The sequence below is a fragment of the Trachurus trachurus genome (genome assembly GCF_905171665.1).
Source record: "Trachurus trachurus genome assembly, chromosome: 9".
In the NCBI taxonomy this organism is placed as follows: Eukaryota; Metazoa; Chordata; class Actinopteri; order Carangiformes; family Carangidae; genus Trachurus; species Trachurus trachurus.
This window is the reverse complement of record NC_139895.1, coordinates 32,458,265-32,483,601: the sequence shown is the minus strand read 5'-3', so window position 1 is coordinate 32,483,601 and position 25,337 is coordinate 32,458,265. Positions and strand designations below refer to the sequence as shown.

The following is a 25,337-nucleotide window of genomic DNA, read 5'->3' as shown; positions in this document are numbered from 1 at the left end:
TGTTTTTGATTTGATTAAAAAAAAAAAAATCCAAACATGTTTTTAGAAATTATTAACAAATCAATTCAACCCCTTGTGTGTGTTCAACCAGAGGAAGTAAAGGTGTCAGATAAAGTCATGATGGATTGATCTATAATATTTGTTTTCTGACACTGACTCAGCAGCAGCTCATGGTGCCAAACGTGGACCGTCCCTCCTCCTCAGTGTTGTTTCTTACTGCCTGGAAGAGGACAGGTGATCTTCCTCATACCTGTCTGTCATCAGTTAACACTGAGGACGGTAGGAACAACATCACAACACAGCTCGTGACAGCAGCCACTGGAATAATAGCTGGATACAGTGCAGTTAAGGTAAGCCCTCTGATGTCTGATGTCACTTCTTCTATGTAATTACACTGTGAATGTATAATGAATATTTAGATTAAATGTAAAGACATGATTAATATGTGAAAAACCAAACACAAATATTATGAACATTCAGAATGAAATCACTTTAAAATGACACAACTCAGTAAATATGGTGATTGATAATGAAAAGCAGGCATAGTCATATTTAGAAAAGAAAAACCTCAAAGTTTACTGTGACATTATGTGCACATGAAAAAAATAAAGAAACCCAGAATGATGAATGGATATATGTTAAGATAAAAATAAATGCTGCTGTTGGATAGGGAGATAAGAGCAGGTAACAATGATTAACTGGAGTCTGGATAGGTCACAAGTGTCCATTGTGCCTGGTGGCTGAGTGTTGTCACATCAAACAGTGGTGTGCTGTAAACACTGGGCCGTGGAGACGAGCTGCTCCCTCACAGGTATTTAAGGTCTTCCTCCACACTGACGCTTGTCTTCTCTTCTTCCAGGTGTCACAGGTGGTGGGACATTATCAGGAAGGATGAATCGCTCCTGGGTAAACTGCTGGAAAGCTATGATGGTACATCTCAACTTCCTCTGCTGGGTAAGTCTCGAAACCAGCCGATCTGAACAGGGCTGTTTAGAGAGGATGAAAAGAGCTGCAATGTTTGATCCTTAATGACACTGGCTGTATGTTTGGGGGTTGACAAGAATACATTTGGAGCCAATCATATGCCTTCCTGATGGTATTCCATGATGGATAAGCATTCTTACTTTACAGCATTTTTTCACACCTGCCTAAAACCTTTGCATGGTACTGTACTGTATATATTTGATATGTATTTGATAATCAACAGTGGTGACAAAAAGTATCCATATCCTTTACTTAAAGGAATAGTTCACCAAAATGAAATTCATTCAGTCATTATTGACTCACCCTCATGCTGATGAATACTCCGGAGTAGTTCTCAAAGTGCATCTGGAGACCCAGGAGGGGGGTTCCTAGTCCTACGAAAATTTTGTATGAGAGTAATAGCGCCCGACACAAAGAGTCCATAAAACTACACAAGAACTATGTAATATTCCTCCACACTGCTCGCCCACTGCAATCCAAGTGTCCTGAAGGGAGATAGTCCAGAGTTTACTCAGAACAACGTCAGTTTCGAGTAAACTCAGTCACACTTGGATTGCAGTGGACGAGCAGTGTGGAGGAATATTCAATGGTTTTTTGTGTAGTATTATGGACTTTTTGATGTCAGGCGCTTTTGACCCTCATACATAAAGTTTTCGTTGGACTACGAACCAGCCTCCCGGGTCTCCAGATGCACTTTTTTGGTGAACTACTCCTTTAAGCAGAAGTAGGCCGGCCTGATAAAATCAAATAAAAAATCAAACCTAAGTTAATGATGAAAGTGTCCTCAGCACAATGTCTGTCTGTTGTTTTGACCTCTTTACATACCATACCATTAAAGGATGAAAGAAATAAGAAAAGCACAATGTCACAACACATTTTTTGACTTTTTTTAGGGGAAATAATCAACTAAGAGCAACTGATACGAAACCATGTGAGAGGTTTAAAGGAAAACTATTGTGAACTTTGATCAAATGATGCATGGTGTCTTTTGTCTGTCTCGTGTGCGCTGCAGCTGTGCGGCGCGTTCGTGGTGGCCTTTGGAATATTCCAGATGATGCACTCCAAGTTCGCCTCCCTCGTCACCAGCTTCTGGCCCATCTACCCCGCCAACACTCTGGTCGTCACTGGCACCATTGTTACCTGTGTGTGTTATTTGGGAATGTTGGGAGGCTGGAGGGAGAACCGCTGCATGCTCATCACTGTGAGTGTGAAGCAGGACTTTTATTATGATTCGGATAATATATAACTCATACTGAAACATCATCTTACCCACATTTTGTTTATTTAAATGAACAGGCTGACTCATGGTAGAACCTGATTGGCTCTGATTTCAGTTTTTCGTGCTGCTGTTTATTCTGATGCTGGTGGAGCTGGCCATGGCCTGTGTGTTCCTGGTCTACAGCAGAGAGGTAGGAGAGTATCAACGTTTGCACTTATAATGGTTTGTAATAAAAGACTTGATACTTTGTGTTAAAGGGATAGTACCCAAAATTGAAATTTCACTCATTATCTACTCACCTTCATGTCCACTAAGGGCTGGGAGAAGTTTCAGAGTTATCCGTGGCTTCTCTGAGTTACAGGGGGTCTCGGCGTAGCAGTGCATGTCCATATAACGGTTGCAAATGGATACCAACTGTCTTCGTAACAAAAAGACACACCAAAAAACATCCAAATACCTCCATGCTGCTCGTATGTAATGTCCGTCTTGTATTGAAGCCCCGAAATGCGAAATTGTCCCGAAAAAAAATTAAATAAGTCTATATTTCAAGCTTGTTTGTAGCGGAAGCTTCTCGAAACTCCTCTTCCCAGTTCGTCAAATTTGGACGATGAAATATAGACTTATTTAATTTTTTTTCGGGACAATTTCGCATTTCGGGGCTTCAATACAAGACGGACATTACATACGAGCAGCATGGAGGTATTTGGATGTTTTTTGGTGTGTCTTTTTGTTACGAAGACAGTTGGTATCCATTTGCAACCGTTATATGGACACGCACTGCTACGCCGAGACCCCCTGTAACTCAGAGAAGCCACGGATAACTCTGAAACTTCTCCCAGCCCTTAGTCCACATGAGGGTGAGTAGATAATGAGTTCAATTTCAATTTTGGGTGAACTATCCCTTTAAATTAAATTAAATTAACATTCTCAGTCAGGAGGGTCACATATGTGGAAATGGCTGCATTTTTTTTTGCTGAAACCTTTACTGCCACAGGGTTCGCCACTTAGGGCACCATCTCTGTCAACATGGGAATCAAACCCACGACCTTAACTCATTGAGTGTCACGCTGTTTTCCAAAGCTTATCGTGGTGCCAGCAATTTAGACCATTGTTGACGATTTTTGTAGAGCCGTATTCTATATAGCTATGGACACATACTATGGCTCGTTTGAAAGGTGAAACTTTCTGCTTCAAATGGGGACAAACCATTTATTTCTACATGCCTTTGTTCCTGAGCAATCCCAAGCAGGTGAAGGCGGAGCGGCTGTGCTCCAGTCAAACTCTTTTTTTTTTCTCATATATTTTGCATAAAAACGCACACAAATGATGTCAGGATTGAAGCTGAACGTGTTCGCTAACTAGTGGTACCAAGCCGTAACAGTAGATATAAAGATATGGGCTGATTTATTCAGCAATGTTTGGCACAGAGGGTTGCATGCGCCACTGATTCAACCCAATGCAGCAACCATCAAAAGCCGAATTATGATAAAAATGTCCAGATCGTGAGTTTACATCAGTTTTTGATCGTCATCTATTTCAGTTCTGTTCATCATAGAGTTCCCAAATTCACACATAAGGTGTTGTAGAGTGTCTGATTTCGTAATTTAACAAAGAAAATGTCAAAAAAGGTAAAATTATGTTTTTGGCACTCAATGAGTTAAGGTCAAGACAGAGCTAATCTGACCAACATGTCTTTAAGCAATGCCATTGAGGAGCTGTCAACCTTTCTGTGTGCATATGTGTGTGTAACTTCATAAACACAATTTAAAGACCACAGAATGCTTTAAAATAACCAAAAAGGGTTGTTGGAGGGGGACTTTAATGAAGTTAGTGCAGCCATTGTCTTGTACGACCAGCAGGTGGCAGTATATTGCAGGTGATGCAGCTTGTCCCTCTGTGGTGCAGATTGACACTTACTTTGAGAGGGACCTGATGCGAAGCTTGGAGATTTACAGAGGGTCCGGTCCAGAGGGAAACAAGACCATCAGAGATGACTTTGATGCTGTCCAGTACCTGGTAAGTGATCCCCTAACTGTATCAAATTGCTAATTTTTTTTTATTGTTTTATATTTCTATTACACAGGTTTTCATACTTTGATAGGTGTTATGTTACATACATTCATGTTGATTTTAAGTCCTTAATTTCTCCCTGTCCAAATAAGTTGTTGATTCCATTAAATTAGTTTTTTTGTACAGTTTCAGTGCTGTGGAGTTCATGGTGAGGCCGACTGGCAGGGAAACGTCCCAATCTCCTGTTGTGACAAAGATCCCTGCAACAGCATCGACCACACCAACTGGCCAGAGGTGACTTTTTGAATTATTTATCAATGAGTGGAGGATGATTGCATTCTAGTTTTCTTAATTCTGTCTGAGCTGTGAGCTGGGCCGTGTCTGTTGAGGGAAAGTAAAAAAATTTTTTTAAAAAAGAAACCTGAGGTAGCTGCTTAGAACTCAGTCAGAATAATGCATGTTCAGATTTCAATGTGATATTTTACTGGTGCTGCTCCTTGGTTTATGAAAGTTCTTGGACATGGTAAACAAAGGTGTCTATCTGTAATTTTGTGTTGTGTTGGAGCTGCAGGCCAGACAACCTCCAGCACCAGAGCACAGTGTCATCTCTGTTATATCTTAAATGGACCTCTACACTGACATTAGCCAATGTGCTTCCTTTAAATGATCCGGTCCGGTCGCTTTTCCTCTGTTTTGCTAAAGCTATTTATGAACGTGAAACCCACAAATCGTGCTCTCTCACTGGCTGGATTTTCCATTCAGGCTGCCGTACAAACATGGCGGCACAAGATGGCGACACTCTTTAAAGCAAGACCCTTGCTATATGTAGATATAAAAGAAGAATTATAAGGCTACAAAAACCAAACAAATTTTATTTTATAGACATTATACACTTATACAAATATATCCATGGGTAGTATCATCAGATTTTGCCAATAAATCTTGCAAATTATTACACACTGGACCTTTAATGTATAAATGCACTTCAATAATGGCACACGCATTTTAGTGGAAGCAATAGCACTTCATTGGATTTGCACATTGCATATTTGCACATTTGTATGAAATACAGTATTTCCTCCATTTATTGAATATTTTATTGTACTTTTTTAAATCATGTGTCTTCTGGGGGAGGGGGGGGGCTGTGGTGGTCGCTCAGCTCCACCTGGACATGAGATGAAATGTGCAGCCATGTGTTTTAACTGATGAGATGCTGAGCTGGAGTGACGTGATGAAGTGATGTGTATTATGTTGTGCAATAAGTGTATGTGACACAGTCCCCACCACATACTGTATGAGTAAAAGCCCATAGTTGATGATTAAGCAGGATTTATTTTATATAAGTCTGTAGGTTTTTTCTGAAAAAACCTACGTTTGTTTGTTTTTTCAAATGTGGTACAAGTGTCTCAAATGATTCAGAGATGATTGATTAAACTTTGGGGGTCCAAGGGAAAATTTGGTCAAGGTAACAATGACCTCACAAAACATGACACCACCACAATACAGTACCTCGAGACTCCTCAAGGGAATCCCTTCAAATTTGGCAAAGATCAGCACTCAAAACATTTTACTCAGGACTGACAAAAGAAATGATGGTGAGTGGTGAAGCCAGACAGACATGAGCAAGTGATTTTGGTTTTGGGATGAGCTGATGCTGTTGTGAAGTCGTTGATCAGTGGAGTGAGACAGAAGAGTTTACATAGTATTGTGTGACTGTTGCGTAAGGTTCATCTCCATTATTCTGCGCCTGTAAAAAAAAAACAGCGAGATTCTGGGTGAATTTGATCCCAGAGCAAATTACCCAGATTTCCCTCCCAGCTGACTGTTGATGTGGTGGTGACACTTTAAGGGGAATTATGCAAGTCCAGTCGCTTTTTCGCTATTTTGGTCAATTTTCTCTACTCTATGGTGCTCCCCCTACAGTTTGAGTGCATATTATTTTCACTATTATAAAAACTCACAGCTAAGTCCCCTCCCTGATCTTGCAATGTTTACAGCAAAGAGATGTTAGGTAGAAGGCAGGAACGATCCATTCTTCCTTACTCCTGTAGTTTGAAAAAAGCCAAAGAGTAGGAGTGCTGCCTAGAAACAAAGAACTTCTCTTGCTAAGATGGTGCTCTTTGGTTATGGGCTAGATTAGTGCAAAAAAAACAGAAAAAAGTAGCCAAGGCACTCATCTTGATGTAAAAATAAAAATGCCTTTAATAAGTAATGGCCAGAACAAATTTGTTTGATTAAGGTAAAAAATCTTGCATAGTTCCCCTTTAACACAGCTTCACCTGAAAGCACCATCAGTTCATCTTTACCTGACCGGCCACTGGACCTGAACGCATCTCTGTTGCTACTGTTTCTGGGCCCTGGACAGACACAAGCAAGGACATTAGCAGCCATGAATCACAGCAACGTGAACAGTTAGCAGCAGCCTTTTAAAGTGACAATGCTTTTTGGTTTTGCACTCACAGTTTTGTCATCAGTAGGTTTCTGATTCACTGGAAAATAAAGCACAGGATAACAACTTAACTTCTAAACTCACAGTTGGTGTTAATGAGCCCTAACTGATGTTGGAGTTAATCGTCTCACCTTTAGCTCTGATGATGAAAACAATGATGACAGTGATGAGGATGACTTCAGCTATACGCATCACCAACATGATGGAGGTCAGAGCAGAGTTTAGTGTAGGAGGCGGAGCTGCGGAGATGTATGAGCAAGACCGGGTTCTTTTACATTAAGGAAGATTAAAAATACAATGGAGGAGCAGGTTTAAAAATCAGCTGTGGAGACGACAAAGTCTGTCACGAAATTTCAGGTGTGATCATTATCTGACAAAGACCAGGAAAACCACACAGAAGTTACAGTGCCTATAGAAAATCATCATACCCTTTTAAAATAGCAAGATTATTTTCCATACAGGTTGATATCAAAACCCATTAAAAATAAACTTTTTCCGGTTTATTTTATGAATTTATCTTTGCAACATCAAGCTATTGAAGAAAACTGTGAAAGTTCTAAGAATGAATGAAAATGTAAAAAAAAAAAAAAAACTAGAATAACAAGGTTGGAAAAAAATCATCAGTCCCCTGATGTAATACTTCATAGATCCACCTTATGCTTCAATTACAGCCATCAGTCTCTTCGAGCATTGCACCTAGATTGGGGGATATTTACCCATTCTTCCTTGAAGAGTTGTTCAAGTTCAGTCAGTTTCTGTGGTGGGTGGAGATAGACTTCTGTCTTCAGGTCCGCCCACAGATTTTCTATTGGATTTAAGTCTTGGACTTGGCCACTCAAAGACATTCACCTTTCTGTACTTAAGCCACTGCATTGTTCTTTTTGGATCATTGCCATGTTGGAAGGTGAATGACCTGCCTGTCTTCAGCTGTCTAACAGAGGGACCCAGATTTTCCTCAATAATGTGGTTGTATTTACTTGGCAGCATCCATTCTCCCTTCAATCCTGACCAGCTGCCCAGTCCCTGCCGAAGAGAAACATCCCCACAACATGATGTTTCCACCACCATGCCGTTACTATAGTTATGGTGTGTGATGGATGGCGTGCTGTGTTTGGGTTTCGCTAAACATGGCGCTTGGAGTTCGATAGAAAAGTTCAATCTGGGTCTCATCTGAGCATAAAATCTTTTTCCACGTGGCAACAGAATCATCCAGGTGTTGTTTCTGAACAGCTTAAAGGAATAGTTCACCAAAAAAATTAAATTCAGTAATTATTGACTAACCCTCATGCTGATGAATACTCCGGAGTAGTTTTTTATTCCCCAAAGTGCATCTGGAGACCCGGGAGGCCGGTTCGTAGTCCAACAAAATCTTTATATGAGAGTAATAGCGCCCGACACAAAACAGTCTAAAAAACTACACAAAAACCTTGTAACATTCACTGCTCGTCCACTGCAATCCAAGTGTCCTGAAGGGAGTTTACCCGAAACAACGTCATTTAGGACATTTTTACAGCCTAAACAGTTCTGTATTGAATTTGCTCTTGTGTTCAGGGAGGCGATGCATGCGGACATGACCAGGCTTGCCTCAATGATGTCATTTTGGGTAAACTCTGGACTTATATCCCTTCAGGACACTTGGATTGCTGCGGACGAGCAGTGTGGAGGAATATTTCAAGGTTTTTGTGTAGTTTTATGGACCTGTTTGTGTCGGGCACGATGCTAGTGTGCATCACGTGAACGCCAGGCAAATTCAATACAGGACTGTTAAGGCTGTAAAAATATCCTAAATGACATCGTTTTGAGTAAACTCTGGACTATATCCCTTCAGGACACTTGAGAAGCACTTTGAGGAATAAAAAACTACTCTGGAGTATTCATCAGCAAGCATGAGGGTGAGTGCGTCGACAATGAGAGAATTTCATTTTTTGGTGAACTATTCCTTTAAACAAGACTGAGCGTGGCACGTTTTTCAGAAAAGGACAAAAGGTTAAGGTTTTGACCGGGTATGATGACTTTCTATAGGTATTACAGCATATGAATCTACAAACACACCTACTGTTGGTAGTCTTTTTAACATATTCACTTTTGAAACGTCAAATCTAGTTGTACAGGTACAAATTAAATTTTCTAACCTGATTTACATGTCAGATAATACTAAGTGAACAGATTAGAATAAAAGAGATTACACAACATGCAAATAGTGGACAGAGAGCTGTGTAAGACGTGACGACCTTGTTGAGTTGTCGTCTCATATCTTTTTGCCACAGCTGGATGTGGAGTAGAAAGACAACAAATGATGAGAGATTGTGTAAATGTTTCAACGGCAGACAAAGACAGCCTCTTGTGAATGAGAAACCATTATAGAATCATACCTGTTGTTCCCTCTTCGAAGGATTTGGGGGCGGAGGTGATCTGCAGTTCCTTATTGCCTGCATATGTCACAAAGCAGACAAAGGACTCCTTATACTTTGACTTGTGTTGAAGATGAGAGGTGTTAAATGACACTGTGGTCTTGCAGTTTTCATATATCTGTTCCATATCTAGGTTACCCCCCTTATAATAGTCATACAGCCACTGCACTCTGTGTTGACACCGTTCCAATGGGACCACCGACAGTGATGCCGGTAACGCGCTACTTAGTAACGCGTTACTCTAATGTGACCACTTTTTCCAGTAACCAGTAGCCTAATCTATGTATTACTATCTCCAGATTAAAGTTAGCCTATTTATCTAAGTCACAGTGCGATACTGTTTTTTGTCATTTTCCTTAGTAAAAAGATAAAAAAGATATAGGTTATTTCTGCTTTCTTCTTGCATCTCGGGGAGCGACGCCTGTCCGCGACAAGCCACGTTTACAGCATGTCAAGCAGCCAGCGACACAAACGTAAACAGCAATGACAGGAGGAGAGACATGCGCGTTTCTAGCTGGAAATACAGTCACTATTTTGAGTTTGTGTCAGCTAAATATGACAATATTAAGGTTCACACTCTGTGATGGTGACAAAGTGTTACTGCTGGGGATTTCCGCAGAGAGACGCTGCTGGCACGCTGCATGGCGTGCCCTTTAGAAATGCTCGAGTGGCAGCGATCGCCAAAAAGGTGCAAAACCAGTAAGTGAGGGACAGCAGTTGGTCTGGCAGTAGCCTATGTTGTAGAGCAGGGGTGTCAAACATGCGGTCCGTGGGCCAAAACTGGCCCGGCAGAGGGTCCAATCCGGCCCTCAGGATGAATTTGCCAAGTGTGAACATTTCATATTGCACATATTTTTATCAATACATGTCAGGTTGTTCATAACATGTTTTGTAAAAGGATAGTTCATTAACTGTAGAAATATCTTTATAATGTAGCCTACTTAAACAAAGGGAAAAATTAAAGGTTCTTTTTATTTATAGGTTATCATGCTATTATTTTACTGGTCCGGCCCACTTGAGATCAAATTCGCCCCTGAACTAAAATGAGTTTGACACCCCTGTTGTAGAGGAAATGCTGCCCTTAAACATGGTTGTCATTTTTATGTTGAGCCGGCGGGGGGTGTTGTAAGCAGCTGCTGAATGTAACTAATGAAGTAACTTTCAATCTAACTTAGTTATTTTTAAAATCAAGTAATCAGTAAAGTAAGTAAATTACTTTTTAAAGGAGTAATCAGTAAGCAGATTACTTCTTCAAGGTAACTGTGGCAACACTGACCACCAAGCAGGACAAGCTGGTCATATCTTTGTGCTTCTGTTCAGCCACTGGTGAAGGCAGACCAATGAGAGAAAGACAGCATGAGGCGGCTCAGCTTCATCATAATTGCGATAGTCATAATGTTTTTACAGTATAAGACATAGTGCGAAGTAAATACTCACCGCTAACAACAGACAGAAGAAGACGCGGAGCCGCAGCTTGTGGTCGTCTCGATTTGTCAGACTGCTTGCAGATGTAGTAGCCGGCAGCCTCAGCTCTGACCTCCAGTAGAACCAGAGCACACCTCGGAAGTTGGATTGATTTTCGGTTGGGACCTTTGTTGGGATACATTAATCTCCCCTTTTTAATCAGATCTACAGAGAGGCCTCCTGGCTCATTGAAGGTCCAGGTCGTACCGCTACAATTATCAAACTCATCTCTGTTTGTGTGACAAGGCAGAGTGACTCCTTCCCCCTCTCTCACAGTGAAATAGAGAGGTTGTGCTGCAGCAGCTGTTGTGAAGAGGAGAAGAAAACATGGAAAAGGCACATTTTACCACATGTTCTGGGCTTGTCCAAAAATATGCACTTTGAGGAATAAAAAACTACTCTGGAGTATTCATCAGCATGAGGGTGAGTCGACAATGACTGAATTACATTATTTGGTGAACTATTCCTTTAAACAAGACTGAGCGTGGCACGTTTTTCAGAAAAGGTCAAGAACAAAAGGTTAAAGGCCCCCACACACCGCCCCAACCCGACCCGATCCCGGCGGCCTTTTGTCCGACGAGAGGCAGCCACAGTCGGGAGAAAGGAAGCAGTGAAACACACCGCCCCGACTACTGCCGACCAGAGCGATTAATATAACAGAGAGGCGACACTCCCATAGGACTCCCATAGAATTACCGACCAATTTTAAGTCATAAAGTGGTAATAATCCTTTCCATGTACAGTAACCATGTTGACTTAACAAAATAAAATGTATTAGACTGATCGGTTCATTGTAAAACATTTATTTATTTACGTAAATGTGGTGATTTCAGTACGTAGCCCAGAGGCAGCCCTGCTCATTTTTCATTCAAACAAACTAACGCGGCTGCCACAGTTGTTAAATTTCATCAATGAGACCAACATTAATCTTCTAAAAAGAATTTAACCCGCCAGCGGTAAACCTCTAAAAGCGTGCGGGATCCCCCAGGATGACTACGGAGGTTGGCCCCAGCAGATCAGCTCAGTAGACCAGCTACTGCCCTTGTGACAGCTGCTGCCACGGTCCCCGGTTGTGGCTTCCACAGACTCGCAAAACAAACATCGGAGCAAATTTCCTAGCAAGTGTTATAAACTGACCACAGACTCTGGATTAAACAGTAATGTGTTAACAGCGCTAAAGCCAGAATTAAAACAGTTTTTAGCAGCTTTACTGCTATGGCTGTCGGTTGCCGCGAAATGGCGATAGCCATGCTAATTTCTGTTAGCCCGTCTATGGTGTTTTACATTATACATTAGCATTAAGCTAGCAGACTTTATATGCTTAGTTGTGACACTGGCTGTGTGTGTTTTGAATGTTGTTTCAAACTATGTGGGTTTGATTGAACATCTTTGCTGCTAATATTGCCGCTTAATGTATTGCTTTACTCCTCTTTTTATTTTATGTGCCATTTTTACTGTAGGGCAGTCTAGGACACCATTTGTTTACTATGGTCACTTCCGCCCCTCCCACACACCTTGCTGATTCGCTTAGGGCAGGGCCAATCAGAATCGCCATAGCTAGCACACAGCCAATCAGAGTACCCGACGAGTCTACTCTCCCGACGTCTGACGCTCCCCAATTGAGCATGTCGAGTTGGGCCCGACGAGACCCGACAGCTTTCGTGCCTCCCCGACGCAGATGAACACACCAAACAGACGCGGACCCGACGCCGTCCGACTCTCCCCGACGAGACCCGCCGCCCGACTGTCGGGCCGGTGTGTTCCTGGCTTAAGGTTTTGGCCGGGTATGATGACTTTCTATAGGTATTACAGCATATGAATCTACAAACACACCTACTGTTGGTAGTCTTTTTAACATCTTCACTTTTGAAACGTCAAATCTAGTTGTACAGGTACAAATTAAATTTTCTAACCTGATTTACATGTCAGATAATACTAAGTGAACAGATTAGAATAAAAGAGATTACACAACATGCAAATAGTGGACAGAGAGCTGTGTAAGACGTGACGACCTTGTTGAGTTGTCGTCTCATATCTTTTTGCCACAGCTGGATGTGGAGTAGAAAGACAACAAATGATGAGAGATTGTGTAAATGTTTCAACGGCAGACAAAGACAGCCTCTTGTGAATGAGAAACCATTATAGAATCATACCTGTTGTTCCCTCTTCGAAGGACTGGGGGGCAAAGTTGATCTGCAGTTCCTTATTGTCTGCATATGTCACAAAGCAGACAAAGGACTCCTTATACTTTGACTTGTGTTGAAGATGAGAGGTGTTAAATAACACTGTGGTTTTGCATTTTTCATATATCTGTTCCATGTCGTGGTTACCCCCCTTTCTATAGTCATACAGCCACTGCACTCTGTGTTGACACCGTTCCAATGGGACCACCGAGCAGGACAAGCTGGTCATATCTTTGTGCTTCTGTTCAGCCACTGGTGAAGGCAGACCAATGAGAGAAAGACAGCATCATCATAATTGCGATAGTCATAATGTTTTTACAGTCCCCTATTCGCACGGGATTAGTTTTACCTGGGGACCTCTGGTAATTGGTAATAATTGCGGAGGACGTCTGTGATCTTAATCCCGTGCGAATGCGCCATGTCAGTAAAAAAGTAAGTAAAAATTCCCCCTGCAAATTACCTACTATATTTCACCAAAGACCGACGTCCCGTGGTAAAACTAGTCCCGTGCGAATCTGCATCTCAGTAATTGAGGGGCATTTTTTGTTGTGTTTTTAAGAGCCAAGTCACCACCACACACACCTTCACTGCTGCCGATAAAATAAAAACTGTCACTGAGTGCTGCATTTCGATTTGAATTCGTGAGTCTATCAAGTGCATTATTTATCAATACGCAGGGTGCGATTTGTGAAAAAAACAGAGGGGGGGATAGTATGCGGCGGCGGGGGGGGGGGGGGGGGGGGGACCATATGCGTATGTGTGTGTTAATATCTCACACGCTCTGTTAAGATGAATAAACACAAACCGCTGCAGAGCGCGAGCCTGGCACAGAGGTGCGCGCTCTGGCGCATCTGGCACAATCCGACGTCTATGTTAAGCACACGTTACTGATATTGTAGCGTCCGAGCCGATGTAACTACAACAACATAACACAAACTTATCTGACAGCTCTCACTTCTTCCTCTGCTCCTCCTCACTCGCACACACAGGTCTTCCTCACACTCACCCCGGCCCCTCAGTTTCTCATTCAACCATACGCTACCTGCCCGTACACATTCACAGTCAGTCAGAAATCACAAACATCATGACAACAACATTACTGCGGGGTCGCAACAATATTTTCAGTTGTGCAGTATATTAATGAGCGACAAGTCCCATTGCTACTTGGCATGATAAGCACACCAGTGTTTGTAGAGCCCCCCCCCCCCGAAAAAAAAAAATTGTTGTAGCCTATTCCGTTTCTGTGCGTACATTGAAATTGAATCCTGGCGGTGCCACTGGCTCTGGATACGATTCTTTCCTTATATTCTGACTCTTTTAAACAGTGGCCAAACAACAGAACCATTTTATTAATTAGACTAGGCCTATATATTTTCCATCTTTTCTGAGCATAAGGTTTGTTCTAAATTAAATAAAAGCCTGTCCCATATAGACGCGTGTCTCTCTAGACGGGTCCGCTCGGCGCGCACACACACACCCTCCAAAAAATAAAAAATATTGGCAGAAGTACGGGCTGTGAGAACCGGCAGCCTACCTCTGGTATGGATAATCATCAGCGTGATGATCCAATGGATTTGATCGATCCCGGAAAATCTGTTGTTGTGATAGGCTCATGTGTTTTCATAATGTTTCATAAACTGGATACAATCACAGCAACTCTGTCCGGAGCTTTGCTACTTTTATCCCCCCCCCCCTTGACTTGAAGTTATGCCCCCCCCCCCCCCCCCCCCCCCCTGTCCAGATGCGTTCCGCGGTCCATGAAGCAGCGGATGTTACAACGTGCACAGCTTTGACGTCATATCGGAGCCTTAATGTCAGTAAATTCGAGTAAAAATACAGACATCACTTATCCCGTGCGAATGCACCGCAAGAAACACAGACGTGGGGGGGTAATTTACAAATTACCAGACGTCCCCAGGTAATAGCTACTAATCCCGTGCGAATAGGGCATAGTGCGAAGTAAATACTCACCGCTAACAACAGACAGAAGAAGACGCGGAGCCGCAGCTTGTGGTCGTCTCGATTTGTCAGACTGCTTGCAGATGTAGCGGCCGGCAGCCTCAGCTCTGACCTCCAGTAGAACCAGAGCACACCTCCGTGTAAATTGGATTGATTTTCGGTTGGGACCTTTGTTGGGATACATTAATCTCCCCTTTTTAATCAGATCTACAGAGAGGCCTCCTGGCTCATTGAAGGTCCAGGTTGTACCGTCACAATTATCAAACTCATCTCTGTTTGTGCGACAAGGCAGAGTGACTCCTTCCCCCTCTCTCACAGTGAAATAGAGAGGTTGTGCTGCAGCAGCTGTTGTGAAGAGGAGAAAGAAATATGGAAAAGGCACATTTTACCACATGGTCTGGGCTTGTCCAAAAATAATATCTTTTTTGGAAAGGTGTAACACAATCTCTTGGGGAAATTAGGGTTAGGGTTATGTGAATTACATGGATTAGGGGTCATGGTCCAAATATAATAAACAAATAATAACAAGTGTTTGAATGTGAAAAGATTGATTGCAACTAATTGGAAGAATGCTGATCAGCCGGAAAAAGGATAATGGCGTCAAGCATTCTTAGAGACAGTTTCTATGTAGGAAGCAACCTCAAATCTCTCAGAAATGTACAACAAGGAGCAACCCCTTGGGAGTGAAATAATAGACAGGGTTCACACGATAAGGTCCACAGGTTGTTTTGACCTTAAAGGGACATTGTGTAACTTCTCCTGTTATCTATTTACGAAAATCGATTATTTTGTTCAAAAGTATGTTTTTCATTCATCAATAATTACCCCCATCAACAAACTGAAGTGTTCCTTTCAGCTCTGAATTAGCCGTTCATATCATTCATATCTACATGGAGCGGGTAAGCTCGGTGCTGGCTGCCATGTGGTGTCGCCATGTTTTTATGTTCAGTGGCAGCGTGACGGTAGGAAACCACGGAAACTCAGCGGAGACACCGGAGCTGTCGGCTCAGGTCGAGGTGGCGTCTGTGAAAAGTCACCGCGGTAACGCAGTGAGGACGAATGGAGCGTTACACTGATGCTGCATTCACCTGCAGTCGGGCAGACGGCCGTCGGTAACAAACCGGATGTCATTTTAGTCACAGAAGTCCAGAGAATGCCGGTAAAACATGGGTCAGGTAAACAATACGACATTGCCATGACAACATATTGTCACGTGTATTGTTTTGCCTCGTGCTGACAGACCACTTGTTTACATAGAGGCTTGTTTATGCCGTTACGTGCAGCGGCTGTCGTCCGTCTGCCGTCTGCCCAATTTCACGTGAATGCAGCATGAAAAATATGATTGAGTTGCTTGCGATATACAACCACAGCGCTAGATGGGAGTAATTCCTACACAATGTCCCTTTAAATTAACTACTGAGGGAATATTGGGCCTCTTTCACCAATATGTTCTTACGAATCTTCTTAGATTCTTTCTTAAGTCATTCTTTCTTTAGAAAACTCTGTCAGATTCATCGTGTTCTTAAACCGCAGAATTGACCCTTTGTCAAGGCCCCGCCCCCCACGGTTACTGTTGCTAGGTTGGACAAACAATGGTCACGGAAGGGTCAACTCCCATTGGAAACCATTGAAAATTAGGAAGATTTAAATTGCTAGTAAGGGAAATTTGAATTAACTTACATATCAGAAAAATGGTGTCCGTGATAGAAGACAGACGTGGCTAAAGAGCGATTGAACGGGCATTACCCGACTTTTCCGAAAAGTGGGGGAAAATCATTGATTTGGTCACTCACTAGCTAGTAGCTAACGGCGCTAGCTAACGTTAGCTACAAGCTAATCTCCGCCGATCTCCCGTTTCTCCTCGTAAAACTTCACAAAGTTCAAAAGACATTAGTAGCGGTAATGTTACGTTTGCTAGATAACTTTGAAGGTATTAGATCTTCTCTGTTTATGAACACGACCAGAGAGTGGACTGGAGAATGAAGGAGCTTCAATAGCACTTCAGTACAGCCAGGGAAAAACAGGCTCACTTCTCATGAGGACTGCACACAACAACAACAAACAAAACTTTGCAGTTAACCCTGGCCTGACCTATGCCTAGAGCTCCCCCTAGTGGACCACCCCCAAACCCTATTATTAAGCTCAACTAAATACATAACAGAAGGTTAAAGTAATATGTTATAGGCTAAGTATGTTTATTGATGTCTTGTGTTTAGGGAATGGGATAAAAATGACTCCAATACGTTCCAGATATTGTGAGTCGCTATTGCAGGAACCCCAGGCACACATTTTAACCATATTGAAAAATTATAAAGTAGTTTTTGCCCAAAAGTTGCTGTCTACCTATCTCGTTTCATAGGGTTTCATTCCAGGGTTGTCCAACCTTAGAATGTTGCGCAACACGTGACATGGGGAGAAGCGCTCTGATTGGTGGAACAGCAGACCAATCAGAAGGCCAACAAAGGGTCAATTGTTCTCAACTGTGTTCTTACATTGATGAATGCCACCTCCTCGTATAGCCTAGGTAGGCCCCATCAATGCCGGTAAAAGGGCAGTTGAAATGCTCAAATAAAAATCTGCAGAGGGAGCACCGAACTGCAAATGTAAGAAGAACTTTAGTAGTGAAGTGGAAGTATGCTGCAAGAAGTGAAACAAAAAAAGAGGTTCTATTTATTTTATATTTTTATATTTTTATATTTATATTTAGTTATATTTAGTAGTGTCAGTAGTGGAGGCAAATTAACAGAAAATAAAGATGCATGCGATGCTGTCAGTCATTCACCTAATGTTGTATCACTGAATGTCGAGGAAGAGCGCCGGCTGACGAAGTAAAGAAAATATCTGAAACCCCCTGAGGGGGTCCGCCCGCTATTCCGACATCCCGCTATTCCGACATGTCTCTATTTAGACATCCCGCTATTACGACATCCCTCTATCTAGACATGCCGCTATTCCGACACTTTTTGGTATCGCTAGTCCGACATGTCATCTTTTTTTTTTTTTTTTTACAGCTGCGATACCCAGGCGCGTCTCTCTCTCTTTTTTTCTTTTCAGCATGCCTATCACTGGTTTGATGAGGGAGTGATGTTCTTAATCTCAACAACTCTACTATCAAGTCGCAAACAAAACTGACACACATGATAAACAAACAGAACTATGCTGCAGTTTGTTTGTCATGTTGACCTGTCACCTTCAGCACCACGGACAGCGCCGCGGAGAAGCTGTGAGCGTCTGGGCTTAGGGCCTCATTTATCAAAACTGTAAGTAAGCAGTGTAAAACTGCTGCTACTAAATGTTTTGCTTAGGCCTAAGGCGAAAAGACACCCAAAATATTTAGCCTACACCTTTTTCAGATCTATCAAACTGTGCATGCACAACTCTCCGCAATTTCTCTTTGATAAATCAAACTGGATCCAAGAATGGTGCCCACCATATTCCACCCCCAGAATACCTACACACAACCATATATGGTCAGCACGTGCATATTAATTAGCCATGTGCGCTCTGTGGAGCGGCTACAAAGTGACAACAAAGTGACAACGAAGACAACGGGCGGAGGGTGGGGGAAAGAAAGCGAGATACATGGCATCGGGCAATAAATCAGTCAGAAGAACGATCTTGCATTTTAATAAGCTACAATAAAAACAAAAACCTCCCAAATCTCAACAAAAGGGAGCAGAAAGAAGAATAATCTTATGTAATCTGCCCCTTTATCCCAGAAAATCTTTTTTTTCCCCTTTTACCTAGATGTTAAAACAGTGCAAAGCAGGACGATAGTTACCATTACTTTGAACGCCTTTCCACTACACAGTTACAGCTCTACTGGACTCGGTTTAGGTCATTTTCCATTACAGCTGAGTCCTTCACAGTTCCTCCTCAGGGCCGCGTTGTGTCACTCTTTATTCTCTCGTCAGCTCCAAACACACGTGCACCTCGTTAACTCAGGTGACAGAATAATAACAGTCTCAGTAGCTGCAGATCAGTGTGTGCGGCTGCCAGTGTGTTTTTAAACTTGGACGGTTTGTTTTTTCTTCTCTCTTATAGGCCTATATATTTGTGTATGAGAAACAGTGTCTCAGATGAAAAATCCTACACCCATCCTAACAAGTATATAATAATCCATTGATCCACCGATTGATTATTAAAAAGGCTTGGTTGGAAACAAACTCATACAACCGGGAGGAGGCAGGAAAACAGCGGAGAACTGAGCCACATGTCGGCTACAGGCAGGTACGAATGTAAACAGAACGTTGACAGAAAGTCATTGTCGACCCCGTCAAAAAAATTAAAAATAATAATTCAGACTAAAAAAATTTTTTTTATGGAAAAGCAATACTTTCATTCTGTACCCCTCTAAAGGCCCCATGGATGTATTATTTTTGAAAAAATATAGCTTTTAATAAATATTCTACATATTCAACCTTTAATGCCGCTATTCCGACAATTAGAAGTCAATGTCGAAATAGCGGCATGTCGGAATAGCAGCATGTAACCAAATCTGAGGTTAAAGAAAGTATTGGCCAACAAAGAAGAGAGATGCAGAGCAGTGGAGGGGACAGGCTGGTCCAGACTGATTTGAGCTGGTTACCAGTAAACATAATTGATATGAATTAAGTGTCTATAGTGTTTTTTAAGAGACCAAAATGATTTGTAAAATAATTACTAAAAACATACTAAATGATAAGAAAATTATTCTAATTCAAATCATATAATATTATACAACTGCAGAACAGAAGAAAACGCAATTATCAATTATTTTGCACAACTGTCAGCTCTCTTACACTCAGGAGTAAACTTACGCACATTTATAAGAAAACATTCATGAATACCACAATCTTCGTAAATACTTTGTAAGTAAGACTTAAGAACAGAAGTATATTATTCAAATGGCAATTCATTTTGCAAAATGGCAGTTCAATGTGGGATTTATTCATGCAATTTCAAGAAGCTTGGCAACTGACAATTAAATATGCAATACATTTTCCAGTTGAATGACAATATTGTACATAAACTGCCATTTTGCAAAATAAATTGCCATTTGAATAAAGGTGCAGATAGGCTTCCTTACCATAGGACCCATAAAATGGAGTACCAGTTGCAGGATACATTTTCACACTTGTCCCATCATCTGCCCTTGGTAATAGTCCTTACCAAGGTGAGGACTAATGGGGATCCATAATAAAAACAAAAACAAACACTAACACATAACTGTCTCATCCTAATCCCATAAGAAGATAAATAAAGTTAATATATGAATCAAGGGATTGATATTCAAATCCCATCCCACATTACTGGAGTTTTTGCTGGATTGTCTTTACAGTCAGTGATGTAAAAATACAACGTACAGTATAAATGCATCTTGTCTTTGATTTAAGATTCCATTACACTCTGTTAACATCAAACAACATACTCGCAGTAATAAAGTGATAGTAAAGTAATCCTCAAGTTTCTCTATAGATCATCATCATGTATTCTGTTATGTGTCTTTACCTGTGAAGTGAAGTCCCACCAGCACACATAAATACACTTTGATCCATTTAGGCCACTTGAGTTCTGCCATGGTGTTTCTCTGTTGTTCTGTGTTCTGACACCTTTGACCGAGAAAGCAAATGTCCTAAGCCTTCTTCAGGAGAGGTGTTCACTTCCACATTTGAGTTACCTCATCATAAGGAAGGAATTTGATATAGAATGAGGAAGATGACTTTCAAAGGTAGTTGTGCAATTGTCAGTGTCGCAAATCACAAATTCATTGTCATCGACATTACAGATACAGCAAAAGTGAATCAACACATGTTCGGAGACATATACATGTGTATGTTTCTTTTGTTGCTTCCTTGTTCCAGTATTTTATGTAAGATCTCAATTCAATTCAATTCAACTTTTTTTATAAAGTGCATTTCATTTTTTTTTATTCAACCTTTATTTAACCAGGCGAAATCAATTAAGAACATGTTCTTATTTACAATGATGGCCTGACAAGAGGCATAAGCTTTCATGCACAAGGCAGACTCAATGGTATACAAAGCTAAGGCAGGAACACACCGGCCCGATAGTCGGGCGTCGTGGAGAGTCGGGTCCTCATCAAGGGGGCAGTTGTCGGTCTGAGAAGTGAAGCTCACTTCCGCGTTCAAAAAACTGCAATCCCCTCAGCTTCCTCTGGGGGCTGGTGTCAGAAAGCAGCATTCTCCATAGACCCCCATGTTAAAATCGCCAACTTTACATCCTCAAAAAACATGATCAAAGCCTGGTGTCAGAACGTTTTTTGGTCTCAACCGATAGTTTCTACCCCCGCACACACTCTGAGGGGGGTGAATTTTTTTTTAACTCTACCGTTTTACTGTTATTAGGTTAAAATTCTGGCCAATTAGGGCGCGGAAACGTTGAGTGACAGGTCCGAGCAGCTCCGTGGACAGCTGCTTCGAGGCCAGTGGGCGGGTTCTCGGCCGGCCAATCCAACATGGCGCTGTTCAGGCCGCCATATTTGAGTCACAAAAACGACTCCCCAAAACCAATGGGTGACGTCACGGACGCTACGTCCACATTTTTTACAGTCTATGGTCCTTGTCTGTTTGGTGTGTTCATCTGCGTCAGGAAGGCGCGGAAGCTGTCGGGTCTCGTTGGGCCCGATTCGACATGCTCAGTCAGGGAGCGTCGGGAGAGAAGACTCGTCGGGTACTCTGGCTATGTGCTAGCTATGGCGATTCTGATTGGCCCTGCCCTAAGCGAATCAGCGCGGTATGTGGGAGGGGCAGAAGTGACCACAGTAAACAAACGGTGCAGTCTCCTTACTTTTTCCCTCCTGCAACGTCTTCAGGCAATAACGAGCCCGAGAGCAGACAACGCGACCATCAGCTCAACCGGAGCCATCATTTTGCTGCCAAGCTTTGTTTTCCAAAACGTTGAAAATGTCTTCTCAAAACTAATAACAAGCTAATGTTGTGTACACTTTGTTTTAATCTCCATGGTTTCTTCTATGGTTTCTCCGTTATGGCATTTCCTGTGTTCATGTTTGGGATTACTGGCACGAGACTAGCGCCGCCCACTGTTACATACACACTGAAACTCACATGCGTTTTTTAACATGGCTACTGATGTGGCATGTCTAACTGTATCAGGCAAGGTACACTAAAGGGAAGTATTTTAACATGACTATGATGGGAGAGGAACTCAAAGACAGATATTTTTGAAGGTTTTAGTGTAAAGTTCTCAACACATGAGTTGACATTATGAATTATTGCCTCTCGTGCCTGGCGATCACTTTAGTGAAGAGGATCAAGCACTTACAAATGAGGACTCTGAATCACATCATGCAAACTTCATATTCTACTTGGAGAACAATGCAGTGGAGCATTGTTTAAGTGCACTGTGGCAACACTCAATGTGGCAATACTTAAATAGGTGGGGTGACCACAGTCCTGGATTACACACACAAACAGATGCTCTTTTATATTTGAATGTCTAAATTGACTTTCTGACAGTCTGAGGTGTTTCTAGCTGTTGCTTGTGTGGTCTTGAAAACATTTTGTCTCTCTTCAGCTTCATGCACACGTCCAACTGTTGAATGTTTCAGTACTTGCGGTATAACATGTTTTTCTCTAACAAGTTGAATAACTGCAAAATCACAAGTGTCTGATCCATGAATCCACCAATGTTCTGCGTCAATGACAGTTTGTATTGAAACTGTCAATGCTGTTCACATTCTGACATCATGAGGCCAATATACATAATGTAGTTTGAAATGAAGAAATGACCATTCCATACTGAAACTTTTTACATTTTCCATATAATAAATTCCATCCAAAAGTTTTTATGAGTTGTATGTGTGTTTAACATAGATTAAACATAACCATGAAAATTCTGTCTTTCAGGGTTGTCTCTATAAACTGAGGGACTGGTTTGCCAGGAACTATCTCAGCACAGGAGCAGGTGTTGTCACAATGTTTATCATACAGGTACGGTACATTCAGCCTCATACAGTACAGTTGGTAATGTTTCAAAAGGTGTTTTATCAGACACCTGATGTGACACAGAGGATTTAACTGTGCTCAGGTCTGAGGACTGATGTATCAGTAGGCTATTGAGTTCCTTTAAAAAAAAAAAAAAATGGCTGCCATGTTGGAGAGCCCCTTGACTTTTAAACCTCATGACATGGCAGTATTGTAGCACGTCATTTGGAACCATGTGTCTTGGTAAATAGCTAATCTAAGTCTACTCTTATTCTTACTCTGACTCAACTCTCAATGGATTGTCTTCTTAACTCTGTTAAAAGTCATTGAGACACCAAGTAAACTGTGTGTGTCAACTGAGGCTTTAGTTGAAAATGATGTTGATTAGAGACCGGTGTTGGCTAATTGGCCTCTTTTCAATTCAATACAAAAGAGTCCCCCTCTTCTAATTATAATTCTGCTTTAAGGCTACTACATGCTTGTATATTAATAGATTCAACAGAACAACTTCATGTATATTCATCACATAAAATGTTCTTTGTCTTTGTAGGAGAACACACTTTCCTCCACATTAATCAAACCGTAAAAACAAAGTAACAGTAACAAAGGAGCTGTGGACCTCAGCTCATCAGAGCGTCTTGACAGCCGTCACATTAACAGTCTTAACATTTCTCCAAACTTAGTTTTATAAAGTAGCCTAACATACAAATATATTTTGACCACTGCTTTACTAACAAATCAGCCCTGCGATTTAGAGCAACAACAAATTAGTGTGCTGAAATGGCTCACCTCCTCCTCCTAACCTGTCAGTGTGGATTTGTGCCAAAGCAGTCTGCACTTTGCATCATGGTGGTTCACTTTGTCAAATTTCTTCCATGCTGGTGATTGGAGTTTGCAAGTCACAACAGAAACACAAGAGCTCGATTAAGAATAGGCAAAATAGTATGCATGTATTATTGCTTATTAACCAATTAACAGGTAGTTCAATCTAAACAAGAACATCATGTTAGTATTAGGGCAATATAATTAGAAAATACCCCCACCAGAAAAAAAAAAAAAAAAAAAAATTCCATTAACTAAACGTTTCCCAGGATTTGTGAAAAAAAAAGAAGAAAGATAGTGCTGTTATGTGAAAGTCAAAAATAAGCTAAAGGTGCTACAATGCTGTGTAGTATAGCTAACAGTATTACTGTAGTTCTACGTATAAGTGACCATTTTAAAGTTACACTTCATAATGTGACCCTTTTGTTGATATAGAAATATCACTATTAAGAGCAGCGTTAATGCTAATTGTGTTCTGTATATTGGAGCAAGCATTGGTATATTTGCTTACCTGTAACATACTTTATTCTTTGTCAGTTTTTGGTTTTGACATGTTCTTGTCTTTTGTGTCTGCAGAACATTGCTATTTATGACACTATATATTTTTCTCTATTTACAGTTTGTCTGTCTGTGCATCACCATCCCTCTGTTTTGCCACTTCAGGAGACAAGGATTAGGTTACCTGTAAACGACAAACAGTATGATTTAAAGCTCTGTCTGCAATCTACAGTGACTTCCAGCGTGTCAACAGTTTCCCTATGTCAACTTTTTATTAATTTCTCATGAGTACCCAGAAGGTTGCTTTTTCAGCCATCAGAGCGAAATGTGAAAAATCAGTCTCAGGGGACCATGTGATTTTTTAAAATGTATATACAGTATATATTTAAGTTCCAATCATGTGTATTGTTTCTAGTTGTTTTCTTTTTCTGCTTTCAGTTTTTGAGTAACTAGTAGTTCTTTTTAGCATGTGGAAAGGAAGGCGGTACAACTAGATTTGCTCTGCTCATGCTGGTTTGAAACCTCATATTTGAGTTGTTTCCATTTGAGTGTAATGTTTCTTGTGTATAAGTTTGAGATTGAACCACAGATCACTGTAATGTTTTCTCTAAGTGTTGGTGATGCTGATTTGTAGAATACATTGTTCTGTAGAGCTGAATTTGTGTGGCTGCAAGAAAAGCACTTATACTTTGTGTGTATTCTGTGTACTGGAAGAGTTTTATTGCTCATCTTATCTCACTTTTACCCGCAACTGTTTTCTCTGACTATTGTCAACACACACACCCTCTGTCAGGTAGTGTAATGTATTCAGTTTGCCATTTACCCTGCAGGTGATGTTACCAAGGATGGACCCGACTGGTTAGCACAGAATGAGTCACCAGATATGATGGTTCACCTGCCAAGTAAAGGTTTTAAGCCCTTCAATCAAAGTAGTTTTTATTGCCTAAAAAAATCCCAGCTCAACATGATTTCCTTTTTTTTTTTTTTTTGTTTAACTTTTGGCTTGGATCTATAGATCACACCTCATAAATGAACAAGAGAAACATCCATCATTCTTGACTTGGGAGATTCATGGACTCCAGGCTGATTGGCCCTAATGCTAACCCTAAAGTGCCTAGCTACACATAGCCTATTTATAGCCTAGTAGTTTGTAACTACGATTTGCGCCGGCGTCATTAATCGCACTGATGCCGGCGCAAATCTCGCAAGATTAAACAAGGTTGAAATATAGACTTTTTTTTTCGGAACAATTTCGCATTTCGGGGCTTCAATACAAGATGGACATTACATACGAGCACTATGGAGGTATTTGGATGTTTTTTGGTGTGTCTTTTTGTTATGAAGACAGTTGTTATCCATTTATTTAACTCTTATATTGACGTGCACTGCTAC

General features: G+C 41.3%; 1 protein-coding gene across 1 annotated transcript; it reads left to right on the top strand.

The window, feature by feature from the left end:
* Positions 1-243: 243 nt before the first annotated feature.
* On the top strand, positions 244-24,695 carry LOC310991415 (leukocyte surface antigen CD53-like). The gene is made up of 8 exons (XM_083979107.1): positions 244-350; positions 860-954; positions 1,997-2,185; positions 2,319-2,393; positions 4,109-4,219; positions 4,400-4,507; positions 22,548-22,631; positions 24,067-24,695. Exons 2-8 carry the CDS (start codon positions 892-894, stop codon positions 24,133-24,135), a joined length of 699 nt encoding a protein of 232 aa, XP_083835233.1. The 5' UTR covers positions 244-350; positions 860-891; the 3' UTR covers positions 24,136-24,695.
* The last annotated feature ends 642 nt before the right edge of the window (positions 24,696-25,337 follow it).

Excerpts from the sequence above, each read along its gene's own strand:
- LOC310991415 (XM_083979107.1), top strand. The coding sequence starts at position 892 with ATGAATCGCTCCTGGGTAAACTGCTGGAAAGCTATGATGGTACATCTC. Across the intron at positions 2,186-2,318 it reads ACCGCTGCATGCTCATCACT|TTTTTCGTGCTGCTGTTTAT; the intron begins GTGAGTGTGAAG and ends CTCTGATTTCAG. Across the intron at positions 22,632-24,066 it reads TCACAATGTTTATCATACAG|TTTGTCTGTCTGTGCATCAC; the intron begins GTACGGTACATT and ends CTCTATTTACAG.